Source organism: Salmo trutta, chromosome 9 (genome assembly GCF_901001165.1).
Source record: "Salmo trutta chromosome 9, fSalTru1.1, whole genome shotgun sequence".
NCBI lineage: Eukaryota > Metazoa > Chordata > Actinopteri > Salmoniformes > Salmonidae > Salmo > Salmo trutta.
The window spans coordinates 9,337,944-9,350,559 of NC_042965.1; the positions used below are offsets into that span (position 1 = coordinate 9,337,944).

Below are 12,616 nucleotides of genomic sequence, written 5' to 3' on the forward strand. Positions count from 1 at the left end.
GAAAAGCATTCCAGGTGAAGCTGGTTGAGATAATCTCAAGAGTGTGCAAAACTGTCGTCAAGGCAATAGGTGGCTACCTTGAAGAATCGAAAATATAAAATATATTTTGATTTGTTTAACACTTTTTTGTTACTACATGATCCCAAATGTGTTATTTCATCAATCAATCAATCAATCAATCAATCAATCAAATGTATTTATAAAGCCCTTTTTTCATCAGCAGAATTCCAGCCTAAAACCCCAAACCGCAAGCAATTCAGATGTAGAAGCACAGCGGATAGGAAAAACTCCTTCGAAAGGCAGGAACCTAGGAAGAAACCTAGAGAGGAACCACACTCTGAGGGGTGGCCAGTCCTCTTCTGGCTGTGCCGGGTGGAGATTATAAGAGTACATGGCCATTTAAAGCCAGATTGTTCTTCAAGATGTTTAAACGTTCATAGATGACCAGCATGGTCAAATAATAATCACAGTGGTTGTAGAGCGTGCAACAGGTAATTACCTCAAGAGTAAATGTCAGTTGGCTTTTCATAGACGAGCATTCAGAGGTCGAGACAGCAGGTGCGGTAGAGAGAGAGAGAGAGAGACGAAAACAGCAGGTCTGGGACAAGGTTATGTAGCACGGCAGAACAGGAGCAGCAGCACGACCAGGTGGACTGGGGACTGCCAGGAGTCATCATGCCAGGTAGTCCTGAGGGATGATCCTAGGGCTCATGTCCTCCGGGAGTGAGAGAGGGAGAGAGAATTAGAGGGAGCATACTTAAATTCACACAGGACACCAGATAAGAGAGGAGAATTACACCAGATATAACAGACTGACCCTAGCCCCCGGCACATAGACTATTGCAGCATAGATACTGGAGACTGAGACGGGTGGGTCAGGGAACACTGTGGTCCCGACCGACAATACCCCCGGACAGGGCCAACCAGGCAGGATATATCCCCATCCACTATGCCAAAGCACAGCCCCAGGGATATCAACAGACCACCAACTTACTACCCTGAGACAACTTACTACCCACAAAGATCTCCTCCACCGCATGTGCCCAAGGGGGGCGCAAAACCGGACAGGAAGATCACGTCTGTGACTCAACCTACTCAAGTGATGCACCCCTACTAGGGATGGCATGGAAGAGCACTAGTAAGCCATTGACTCAGCCCCCGTAATAGGGTCAAAGGCAGAGAATCCCAGTGGAGAGAGGGGAGCCAGCCAGGCAGAGATAGCAAGGGCAGTTCGTCGCTCCAGTGCCTTGCCGTTCACCTTCACACCCCTGGGCCAGACTACACTCAATCATAGGACCTACTGAAGAGATGAGTCTTCAGTAAAGACTTAAAGGTTGAGACCGAGTCTGCGTCTCTTACAGGGATAGGCAGACCATTCCATAAAAATGGAGCTCTGTAGGAGAAAGCCCTGCCTCCAACTGTTTGCTTAGAAATTCTAGGGACAATAAGGAGGCCTGTGTCTTGTGACCGTAGCGTACATGTAGGTATGTACGGCAGGACCAAATCGGAGAGATAGGTAGGAGCAAGCCCATGTAATACTTTGTAGGTTAGCAGTAAAACCTAGAAATCAGCCCTACCTTTAACAGGAAGCCAATGTAGGGAGGCTAGCACTGTAGTAATATGATCAACTTTTTTGGTTCTAGTCAGGATTCTAGCAGCTGTGATTAGCACTAACTGAAGTTTATTTAGTGCTTTATCCAGGTAGCTGGAGAGTAGAGCATTGCAGTAGTCTAATCTAGAAGTGACAAAAGCATGGATTAGCTTTTCTGCATAATATTTGGACAAAAAGTTTCAGATTTTTGCAATGTTACGAAGATGTAATAAGATGTCCTTGAAATATTATTGTTATGTTCGTCAAAAGAGAAATCAAGGTCCAGAGTAACGCCAAGGTCCTTCACAATTTTATTTGAGACAAGATTAATTGTCAGATCCAACAGCAGATCTCTTTGTTTCTTGGGACCTAGAACTAGCATCTCTGTTTTGTCCGAGTTTAAAAGTAAAACATTTGTGTCACGACTTCTGCCGAAGTCGATGCCCCTCCTTGTTCGGGTGGTGCTCGGCGATCGACGTCACCGGTCTTCTAGCCACCATTGATCAGTTTTTCATTTTCCATTGGTTTTGTCTGGTCTCCTTACACACCTGTTTCTTTTCCCAGTAATTACATGTTGTGTATTTAACCCTCTGTTTCCCCTCATATCCTTGTCGGTGATTGTTTGTTATGTTATGTACGTGTTGTTTATGTATCGGTGTGCGACGGGTTATTGTTTACCCGGATTATTTTCTACGTTGGTTTTGGAGTTAGTTTTTAATAAATACTCAATTTTTTAACCACTTTGGTTTCTCCTGCGCCTGACTTCCCTGCCACCTACATACACGGATTATGACAATTTGCCACCATCCACTTCCTTATGTCTGAAACACAGGCTTCCAGGGTAGGCAATTTTAGGGTTTCACCATGTTTCATCGAAATGTACAGCTGTGTGTAGTCCGCATAGCTGTGAAAGTTGACATTGTGTTTCCGAATGACATCACCAAGAGGTAGAATATATAGTGAAATCAATAGTGGTCCTAAAACAGAACCTTGAGGAACGCCGAAACTTACAATTGATTTCTCAGAGGACAAACCATCCACAGTGATTTACTGATATCTTTCCGACGGATAAGATCTAAACCAGGCAAGAACTAGTCCGTGTAGACCAATTAGGGTTTCTAATCTCTCCAAAAGAATGTGGTGATCGATGGTGTCAAAAGCAGCTCTAAGGTCTAGGAGCACGAGGACAGATGCAGAGCCTTGGTCTGACACAATTAAAAGGTAATTTACCACCTTCACAAGTGCAGTCTCAGAAATATGATCGGGTCTAAACCCAGATTGAAGCATTTTGATACATTATTTGTCTTCAGGAAGAGACAGTGAGTTCATAGTTTTGATGTCTTCACTATTATGTAGAAAATTGTCAATTTAAAAAGAGAACTTGAATAAGTAGGTGTGTCCAAACTTTTGACTGGTACTGTATATATTATTTCACCCCTTTTTTGTGCTCACAAACCTACTTCCATACTTCCAACATTTTCAAACTGGTACCGGGTTACCTTCAGAGAGACCTGCGACACTTGTGGGGGTCATAGAACAAAACAAGTCTCCCCTTCCATAGTCGGGTCATATTATTTTGTCGCCCAAACTGTTCGGATGCTGCAGACAGAAGTTGGCACATTGACAGTACCGACTTCAGACGAGTCCTGTGGGGCTTGTGGGGGTCGTATTAGTTTGTAGGCCAAACCGTTTCGGACGCTACAGCTGTTTTCATGAGAAGACCGATTTTCGGGATGTCTGCCACTTTCCACAGCAGATGTGAAAGGCTGACATAGGCTGATGCAGTGGGTTGAGATGCAACCCATACGAACCCCCCCCCGATATCTCTAGGTTTTTGTATTATGTTAATTACGTTGGCGCACGGGTACGTCAATCGATTCTTAAGGATGAATATCTGTTGAAATGTGTATCGGTAGTTCAGTGGGCCTGCTACTTCTGTTAACTAACCTATTTTTCCCAATTTCATTTTTGATAGATATATTGCAAACCAAAGTAGCTTCTCTTCCATCAATGACAAAGACCTGCATTATTACCGGAACCTCACCAATCTGTAAGTTTTTTTTATGTTATGTGATATCTTATACTTGTGGTCATGATCGGGCCCAGATTGTCAACTCGTGCAGCATGATCATGTTTTTGTGTGTATTTGCTTTGCAGAACTGTGACTAACAGCCGGCTTACCTATGTGTCTCGACTGGCCTTCCAGAACAACCTCAAGCTTCAGTATCTGTGAGTGGCTTCTATAGGCCTAAGGCAACATTTATCTCAATGTGAAGGCCAAATTAGAGTTCTTACAAAAATAACTGTTTACTGTAAGACAGACAACCCATTGGGCAAAAACTGGTTGAATCAACATTGTTTCCATTTCATTTCAATCAAAAAATTATATGTGATAACATTGAATCAACGTGGAAAACTGATTGGGTTTGAAAAAGTCATCAAAGTAAGGGAGTTTTTTTTCACTCAACTTTTAACCTAAATCCAATGACATGGTGACATGTTTGGTTGATTTCACGTTGAATTCACATTAGTTCACAACTCAATTCACAACTCAACCAAATGCAAATCGAAACTAGATTTTGAGCTGACATCTGTGCCCAGGGGCAGTTGTTGGAATGGTTGTACAGTTTAGCATTTCTTTTGCATATTTTCTTTAGCATTGACTATAATGTTAATTGTGATTGACAGGAATTTGAAAGACAACAACCTGTCATCTCTGTCTTGGAGGATATTTCGACGTTTAAACATATCAAATCTGTGAGTCACTTTTTAAATCAACTGTATTCTGTCTTATACTCGTCTGTCTCTCTATCTCTCCCTACCTCTCTCTCCCTTTTTAACTCTTTCAGCTGTGTTTTATGTACCCCCGATTGACAATGTGTCGTCGTGGATCGCCAAAAACATTAGTGTGTGTGTGTGCGCGCGTATGTGCTCATCTGTTTGTGCTTATACATGCGTTTATGCGCGCATGTGTGTGTGTTTGTGTCAGTGTCAGTGTGTGCGATTCGACACTCAACGCTGTGTTTCTGTCTGTGTAGGATTCTTTCTGGGAACCCGCTGCACTGTTCCTGTGAGAACATATGGATGAAGCTATGGCTGGGAGAGGAGGCCGATGCTCAGGACCTCCAATGTACAGCGGAGGGTGGCGGGAGGAAACCCCTGATCAGGCTCAAACTCCCTCACTGCAGTAATGGCCCCACTTGATTTATTTTTATTGAAAATGTATCCTTCCCATCCTGATAATGCCCCCCCCCCATCCCCCTCCCGTCCCCCTCTTATGTCAGAGCGGGCTTACTGTCAGAGACAGAGAGATAATGGTCGTAATGGAGAGTGGGCAACGCTGGACTTGGGAGATCCAGTTTCAGCAAAGAGAACTTATGTCACGGACAGTCATTCTTTAAAGTGGCTCGTTTGGAACAACATGCCCTCGTTATTCATACCCAGAGAGTCAACTCCCTTCCAACCCTAAACTCAATCGTTTTCGGGCGTTGTTTACTTTACAGGCTTTCCGTAGAGCTCATATTAAAATTCTAAGACATAACTCATCTAGAGGTAAGAAAACAGTTATTAAGGTTGGGTGAAAATTACAGAAAACTATCCCTTTACTGGCTTTGCTGAATAAAGGAAACTGTCCTTAGATTCACATGCTGTATCCTAAATCGAAATTTGCCCATTATGAGAACCCACAAACCAAAGCTGGTCTAGGATCAGTTTCCCCCTACCACTCAGTAACACTCACCGGTGTGTATTAACACAGAGGAACCTGTGTCTGTACTAGTGTGCTCTGGCGTACAGAGGAGGCTATATAATAACATTGATAACACTTATTGATCCGGCTGTCCAGCCTCCACTCCATTAGGATGCTATTTTCACCTTCGCCACGGTTACGTGCGGACCCCTGGAAAGATGGCAGGGGGACCCCGTGTATGAAGAAGACACACGGGAGAGGCCCCACATGTGTACGATGCCCCATGGCTGCCGGCCAGCCAGAAACACTGAGTACCCTGCATCCCCCCCTTTCTCTCAGTCATTCTCTCTGTCGTTCCCTCTCACTCTCTCTGACCATCTCTCTTCCAGGGAATCTCTCCGTCGTTTTCAGTGAATCTCTCTGTTCATCTCTCCCTCTCTCTCTCTCTCTCTATCATCCTGTACTATATGAGATCCACAGCTCAGTGCTGTAGTTTTCATGTGTTGGATGCAGAGGTTATCTGAGGCCAAGATATAGTCTTCACTGCTGCCTGTCAGTATTTATATTTCAACCAGTGTACAACCATTGCAACCAGTTTAGCCCACGGGGGTGTGTTGTTAAAGATGGACACATTGTAAAGGCATACTGTGCCAGCTGGCAGTGCTTGTAAGAGAGTTGCATAAGATGGTAAGGGCTAATATTGCGCTCTGAGTGCTGAAATTAATAGTTTTCTGGGTTTTAGAATGATTGAGAGGGTTGCCATGCTGTTAAGAGTCTTGGCGACGTCCCTGAGTGGAGATAAGAGATCTGTCCATTTTATCAGCCAGGACCTTCGACAGACATTGGCCTTTCTTCGCCAGACGCTCCCATGCCATTGACCACGGCGAAGAGGCAGCCAAGCTTCTGATTGGACACATAGTCAGGTCACAGTCAGGTCACAGTCCCCTCCCCTCCAACGTCTGTTGTGTTGTTGTCTCCCTTTAGAGAGGCTCCAGACAGTGTCCAATCGATTTTATCGGAGTTGCGAGACACATGGAGTTGTAATCTGTGTGTGACCACTGCCGTGTGTGTGCTGTGATTTTTAACTAAGATGGCATTGAATCTCCCCTTCGTTGTCGTTGGCAGTGGTTCCCATGGCGACTCTGAGCCCGTCCAAGGTGATGGTGCAGGAGGGTGCTGATGTGGTGCTGACATGCAACACCTCCGGAGAGCCCTCTCCTGAGCTCATCTGGAAAATGACCCCACTCATCTCCTACTATGAGGTCAGTCACCACCCCACCCCCCCACCAGAAAGCCCATGGCCCCGGCTCAAATTGGTCTCGGGTCAAAAGTAGTGCACTATATAGGGAATAGGGTACCATTTTAGACACGCCCATGAGTAGGGCCAGGAGTTTTACTGACCACATGACCTGACCAAGAAACAGATTTTTTCATGGTCAAGTAAAACTCCTGGCCCTATCCATCAGCAGATGCAAAAATAAGTGTTTCGTGGTCAAGTAAAACTCCTGGCCCTACCCATCAGCAGGTGCAAAAATAAGTGGCATTTATTTCAAGCTGGAATCTTTAATGGTAAACTGCCACGGCTGTTTGCGACATTACAACAACAAATAAGTTACTGCAAACAATGAACTCTGTTATTTCCCCTCTGACATCATTGCAAACGTGATAGAACAACAGAAATGTACTGCAATTTTTTACCACGTTGTGCGACGCTCCTCACCTCCGCTTCATCAACAAAAATAGAAACAACAACGGCAGTGGTGCTGTTTGCCCTACTGCAGATTCCATCTTTAACAGTAAAGTTGATGAGAAGACTGGATCCAAAATATACAAATGCAGAAAAATGCAGAAAAGGTTTTCACAAAAATAATTAACTTGAAAAACAAACTGACTTGGCCAATAGCAAAATGACCTCAAGTTGAGGAGGACTAAGGCAAAACGTCTCAAACACAGGGCAAAACGTCTCAAACACAGGGCAAAACGCCTATAAACTCACACATCTGAGTGAACAACAGTGTGTTACCTAGACAAGCAGCTGAATGAGGTGAACAGGGATCCTAAAAGGACCTACCTCATCTGGCATATTGCAGATCTTTTAACACCAAGGATTTTAACACCAATTATTCACTAGTATTGGCCTATAATGGTACTTGCTAATCTAGTTGTGTAACACCATTTGTTTAGCATAGGTTCTCATACAGAAGAGACAACACGATGTCAAAGAATCAATAACTACTAGGGAAGGGTATCTGTTTAGAAATGGTAAAGCATGATCTTACAATATCACTAACAACCAGCAACAGGTATTGTGTTTGCAAAAGATTTTCAAAATAACTGTTGATGTGTTAAAGCATTGGTCATGTGGATGAGATTGGTACCTGACTGACTGTGTCTTTGTGTGCAGATTGAGACCTCAGGCCAAGTGTCTGAGCTCCATCTCTATAACCTCTCCTCCCTGGACAACAACTGTAAGATCACCTGCAGTGCTGGGAACATTGTGGGCGAGAATGAGTCCACCGTCCTCCTCAACATCCTCTGTGAGTTCCAAACATGACTCACATCTCTAGACAAGAGGGGGAAAGAATGAGAGTGACACCTGCCTTATTAACTCTTTCCCCCTTCTTTTCTCCCCGCTATGGCTTCTCCTTCTACCTGTCTCACTCCCTCACTCGCTAACTCACTGACGCATTCACTCCCTCTCTCTCTCTCTCTCTCTCTCTCTCTCTCTCTCTCTCAGTTCCCCCTAACATCAGTAAGTTGAGTGATGCCTACCAGGACCACCACTGGTGCATCCCATTCAGTATGTCTGGGAACCCAAAGCCCGAGCTCCGCTGGCTGTTAAACGGGGAGCCGGTCATTGAGGGACCCTACATCATGACCATGATCCATGACTTCTCTGAGAGGGAGTACCACGGCTGCCTGCAGCTGGACAGCCCCACACACATCAACAACGGACCGTACACCCTGTTGGCCAGCAACAAGTACGGACAGGACCGCAAGACCGTCGATGCCCACTTCATGCGCAACCCCTTTGAGGGAGGTATGTGTTGTGTAGTGTAACCACTCTCTGAACCTCAGTTAAACCCCTATCCCACTTGTTCCATTCTGAGAGGATTGGATAGTCTGCAATGTGGCAACAACTCCACCTGGCTTATCAAATGGTAAGATGGAGATACAGTATTACCATATTGTTTACATCTATCTCCAATCCTCTCAGATCTACTCAAGTTATTAGGGGGAGGGGCTAGGGGTCAAATTGCACATAGGACGGGTGACAAACTGAATTGCTAGAGAGCTGTGTCTGCACTTTTGTTAAACTGTAATTATACTGAAAAAAAAGGAAACGCAACAAAATAAAAAATCCCAGAAATGTAACATATGCACAAAAAGCGTATTTCTCTCAAATTTTGTGCACAAATTTGTTTACATCCCTGTTAGTGAGCATTTCTCCTTTGCCAAGATAATCCATCAAGCTGACATGTGTGGCATATCAAGAAGCTGATTAAACTGCATAATAATTACACAGGTGCACCTTGGGCTGGGGACAGTAAAAGGCCACTCTAAAATGTGAAGTTTTGTCACACAACAGAATGCCACAGATGTCTCAAGTTTTGAAGGTGTGTTCAATTGGCATGCTGATTGAAGGAAAGTCCACCAGAGCTGTTTCCAGAGAATGTAATGTTCATTTCTCTACCATAAGCCGCCTCCAACGTCGTTGTAGATCATTTTGCAGTACTCCCAACCGGCCTCACAACCGCAGACCATGTGTAACCATGCCACCCCAGGACCTCCACATCTGGCTTCTTCACCTGTGGGATCGTCTGAGACCAGCCACCCGGACAGCTGATGAAACCGAGGAGTATTTCTGTCTGTAATAATGCCCTTTTGTGGTGAAAAACGAATTCTGATTGGCTGGGCCTGGCTCCCGAGTGTGTGGGCCTATGCCCTCCCAGGCCCACCCATGGCTGCGACCCTGCCCAGCCATGTGAAATCCATAGATTAGGGTCCAAGGAATTTATTTCATTTGACTGATTTCCTTATATGATCTGTAACTCAGTACAATCGTTGAAATTGTTGCATGTTGCGTTTATATTTTTGATCAGTATATTTTCAATTGGTGTCCAAGTGAGACCTACACTAGACAAGCAGGTGAGCGAAGTTCTTATCTAATCTATTACCTTTATTGATCAATCAAGTACTTTTTGTATTTTACCCGACAGGAACAGTGACAGAACCTCTTTACTATGGTGAGTTGCTGTTCAAATATTTAAATGGAAATTGACTGTCTAAATTACTAATTGAACTGTTTAGCAATAAACAATGTGCTTTCCTTTTATGAATAAAAGATGTCCTGACAACTGAGGATTATTGACTTGAGAAAAACTTTGGAAACTGATTTCTGAGCTTTGCTTTTTGTCTCATAAAGTGTTAGTACTTTCTTTTCTCTTTCCTCACCTCGTGTCACACTGTCTCTGGGCACCACAGACCCGACTACAGGTATAGTCACTGTCCCTTCACATTACCTATTCACACAGCGGAGCTTTCAAAGCACCTAGGCCTATGTCACTCTGACACACTCATAGAGGGAACACTTTACTTGAAAGGGTACCTTCATAAGGACTTCATATCCCAACCCGTATATACTGCATTCGTGAACAGCAATGTTTATGCCAACAACCGCAAGACATAATACAAATATTCTTATTAAGTCCTTATGTAGGCACCCCTTCCACTAACGGGTTACCCACACGGACAGACATATTTGATCAACTACATTTGAAATGAGGGATACTTTAGCATCTGCTGTCTTCTCTTCTCTTTGAAAACAGACGACACACCTCTAGATCCACCGGAAGACAGAGTTGCTGTAAGTCACACTCTAAGACACCTCCTTGTGCACTTGTTTTGTGTTTTACCAGGACTATTATTATTAATAGTACTATATAGTGTGTTTATAGTTGACAGTATGTTTAAGTTTTATACATTTATATGTCATGTTTTTATATGGTTGGTGTCATGTGTCTTGGTGGTAGTAGGCTACACACTGCGACCCAATGTGTTTCAGAGTGGTAGTGGTGGTCCTAGCTCAACAGCTATGTCATTCTCTCAGGTGTACGTGGTCGTTGGGATTGCAGCAGTAGCCTTCACGGGTTTCCTCTTGATGCTGGTCATGCTAAAATTCGGGGGAAACTCAAAGTTTGGAATCAAAGGTACAGTAAGTCCCTTTACACAGTGAACTACTGTAACCTATGTCAATCGTTAGCATAGAAAGACAGGGGCTTTCTCTCAAATCTGCGATGGCACCCTATTCCCTAAATAGTGCACTTCTTTTGGCACTGTCACTGCATAGGATATAGAGTGCCATTTGGGATTAAACCATAGAGTGGGGTCTGAGTGGTGGTAAAGAGGTACTCAGATGTTGCTGGTGAATAACATGCATGTGGATCTCAGTGATCCGTCTCAATGTCTCATTGTGTCTTGTTCCACACTAATCCTCCCGCAAACCTTTATTGTGCATCCCAATACGAAGATAACGGTGCACTGTAACCCATCTCTGTCTTTACTGATGCTGTTGTCGTCTAACGCAAGTTGTTGTCTAACTTACTTAAGAGGATTTCGACACTAACCGACATGAGCAGAAACAGTGGACGGGTCAAGTCACTCTCACTCAAATCTCTTAGTTTGTACTAATTCTGAACCAAACTGGAAAATAATATGAGGATCAAACTGTGACGATGGCTTCTAAAAGCACTTTTGAAAGCGCTATCCTGAAATCCTCTCTCTGCAATGGATTGAATCCTGACCTGAGTGTGTATGAGTGTGTGTATTTTTGATAAGATTGTCTATGTAGGAGTGTGGGAAGACCACAGCTGCCTCAGTATAACCTGTTATTTTGACACTGATTGGTTTATTGCCCCTCTGAGGGTGACAGGTGTGAAAGAAAGCGGTGGAGGGGGAGTAGTGGTGTCTCCTTTCTTCTGCGGAAGTGGAGGATGAGGTTCCACTGGAGGCGTCGATTGCTCTCCTCCCTCTCAGCGCCTTCCCTTGCAGTGCATAGGTGTACAGTATCTGTGCCTAAATGTCTGTGTGAGCGCATGTGCGCCTTTGTGTGTGCGCATGCGCAAGTTAGAATAGGAAGTTAGCTGGAGTTTCAGCGTTGCCCACACGAATGTTTACCTCGAGTCTCTCGCTCCTCACTGCATTTCCTATCCTTTCCTTTCTGATGGAGGAAGTGACACTACTGTCGCTCAAAAGCATGAGCCACACTAAAAGCAAACACTTTCACTTTTAGACACACACACACACACACACACACACAAAAAGGTGTACATGGTTGCATGCATTTTTTATATCCTCCTGCAACTGCTCTTCTGTTATAAATAAGACATGGCGTACAGTAAGGATTGGAGATACTGTCTCTTACTCTACTCATTGTCTATGTGTGTGTAGATTTAGGTTGTTATTGTATTTTACAGTTTGTGATTGTCAATATGAATGTGTGCGTGTCCAGAGTGTTATTAAGGAGTCAACTGTGTTAACAACTCAGAAAATGTTGTGTCTGTAAAGATAGAATAAGTCCTAAGAAAAAAATCAGTGATGGGCGTCAGAGAAAAGCGATTGTCAGGTTTTGGTCAAATGTCCTTTCTAAATCGGTTTGTTTGCCAAAATACATTTCAATTAGAATATCTGTCTGAACACTTGGAATTGGTCTTTACAAATATGTCGTTTCATGACGAAACAGACCTTAACCTGTTTGAACTTCCTCTGGAATGGAACAAAAGAGAGAGAAGAGCAGCGGAGAAAGACAGACAGAGAGCAAGATATCAGGGACGAGAGAGTGAGAGAGGGAGAGAGCACTCCTGTATGCTTATCAATGATTCAGGAGGGCAGGTATCAGTTTTCTCTGTGTTTGGAAGAGTGCCGGACAATCAATAGGAACAGTGCCGGACGATCAATACATTTCTCTCAAGGTCAGAAGTATCTCTGATCGGACTCTATAGAGCACGCTCCCTCTGTGTCCTCCTCATGCAGAGCACACTTAGGCCCCGTTCAATGATCAAACGCCTGCCCTCATGGAACTCCCTCACACCTTGCACTACCCCTGTGGGGAATTGGATTTGTACAGAATGGGGCCCATTCTGGGTTCCAGATGTCTTCAGAGGGCCACAAGCACATGTAGTGGAGGAACTTCACAGGCACAACGGCAATGAGTAACCTTGCCAAAGACCAGAAGCTTTAGCTTAATGGGCAATCAATCTTGAGGTACGCAGATGACCTGGGTATTTGGTATTTTATTAGAATCCCCATTAGCTGTTGCGAAAGCAGCAGCTACTTCC

The 12,616-nt window shown here is 44.2% G+C and overlaps 1 protein-coding gene across 2 annotated transcripts in view; it reads left to right on the top strand.

Moving 5' to 3' along the window:
• LOC115199819 (BDNF/NT-3 growth factors receptor) overlaps nt 1-12,616 on the top strand; it is a 90,471-nt gene that overhangs the window by 9,035 nt on the left and 68,820 nt on the right. For both annotated transcript variants that reach the window (XM_029762288.1, XM_029762289.1), the window contains exons 2-12: nt 3,567-3,641; nt 3,749-3,820; nt 4,280-4,348; nt 4,630-4,778; nt 6,405-6,541; nt 7,684-7,816; nt 8,017-8,319; nt 9,500-9,526; nt 9,765-9,776; nt 10,109-10,146; nt 10,390-10,489. In XM_029762288.1, coding sequence (XP_029618148.1) covers nt 3,567-3,641; nt 3,749-3,820; nt 4,280-4,348; nt 4,630-4,778; nt 6,405-6,541; nt 7,684-7,816; nt 8,017-8,319; nt 9,500-9,526; nt 9,765-9,776; nt 10,109-10,146; nt 10,390-10,489 — 1,115 coding nt within the window. The remainder of the gene's footprint in view (nt 1-3,566; nt 3,642-3,748; nt 3,821-4,279; nt 4,349-4,629; nt 4,779-6,404; nt 6,542-7,683; nt 7,817-8,016; nt 8,320-9,499; nt 9,527-9,764; nt 9,777-10,108; nt 10,147-10,389; nt 10,490-12,616) is intronic.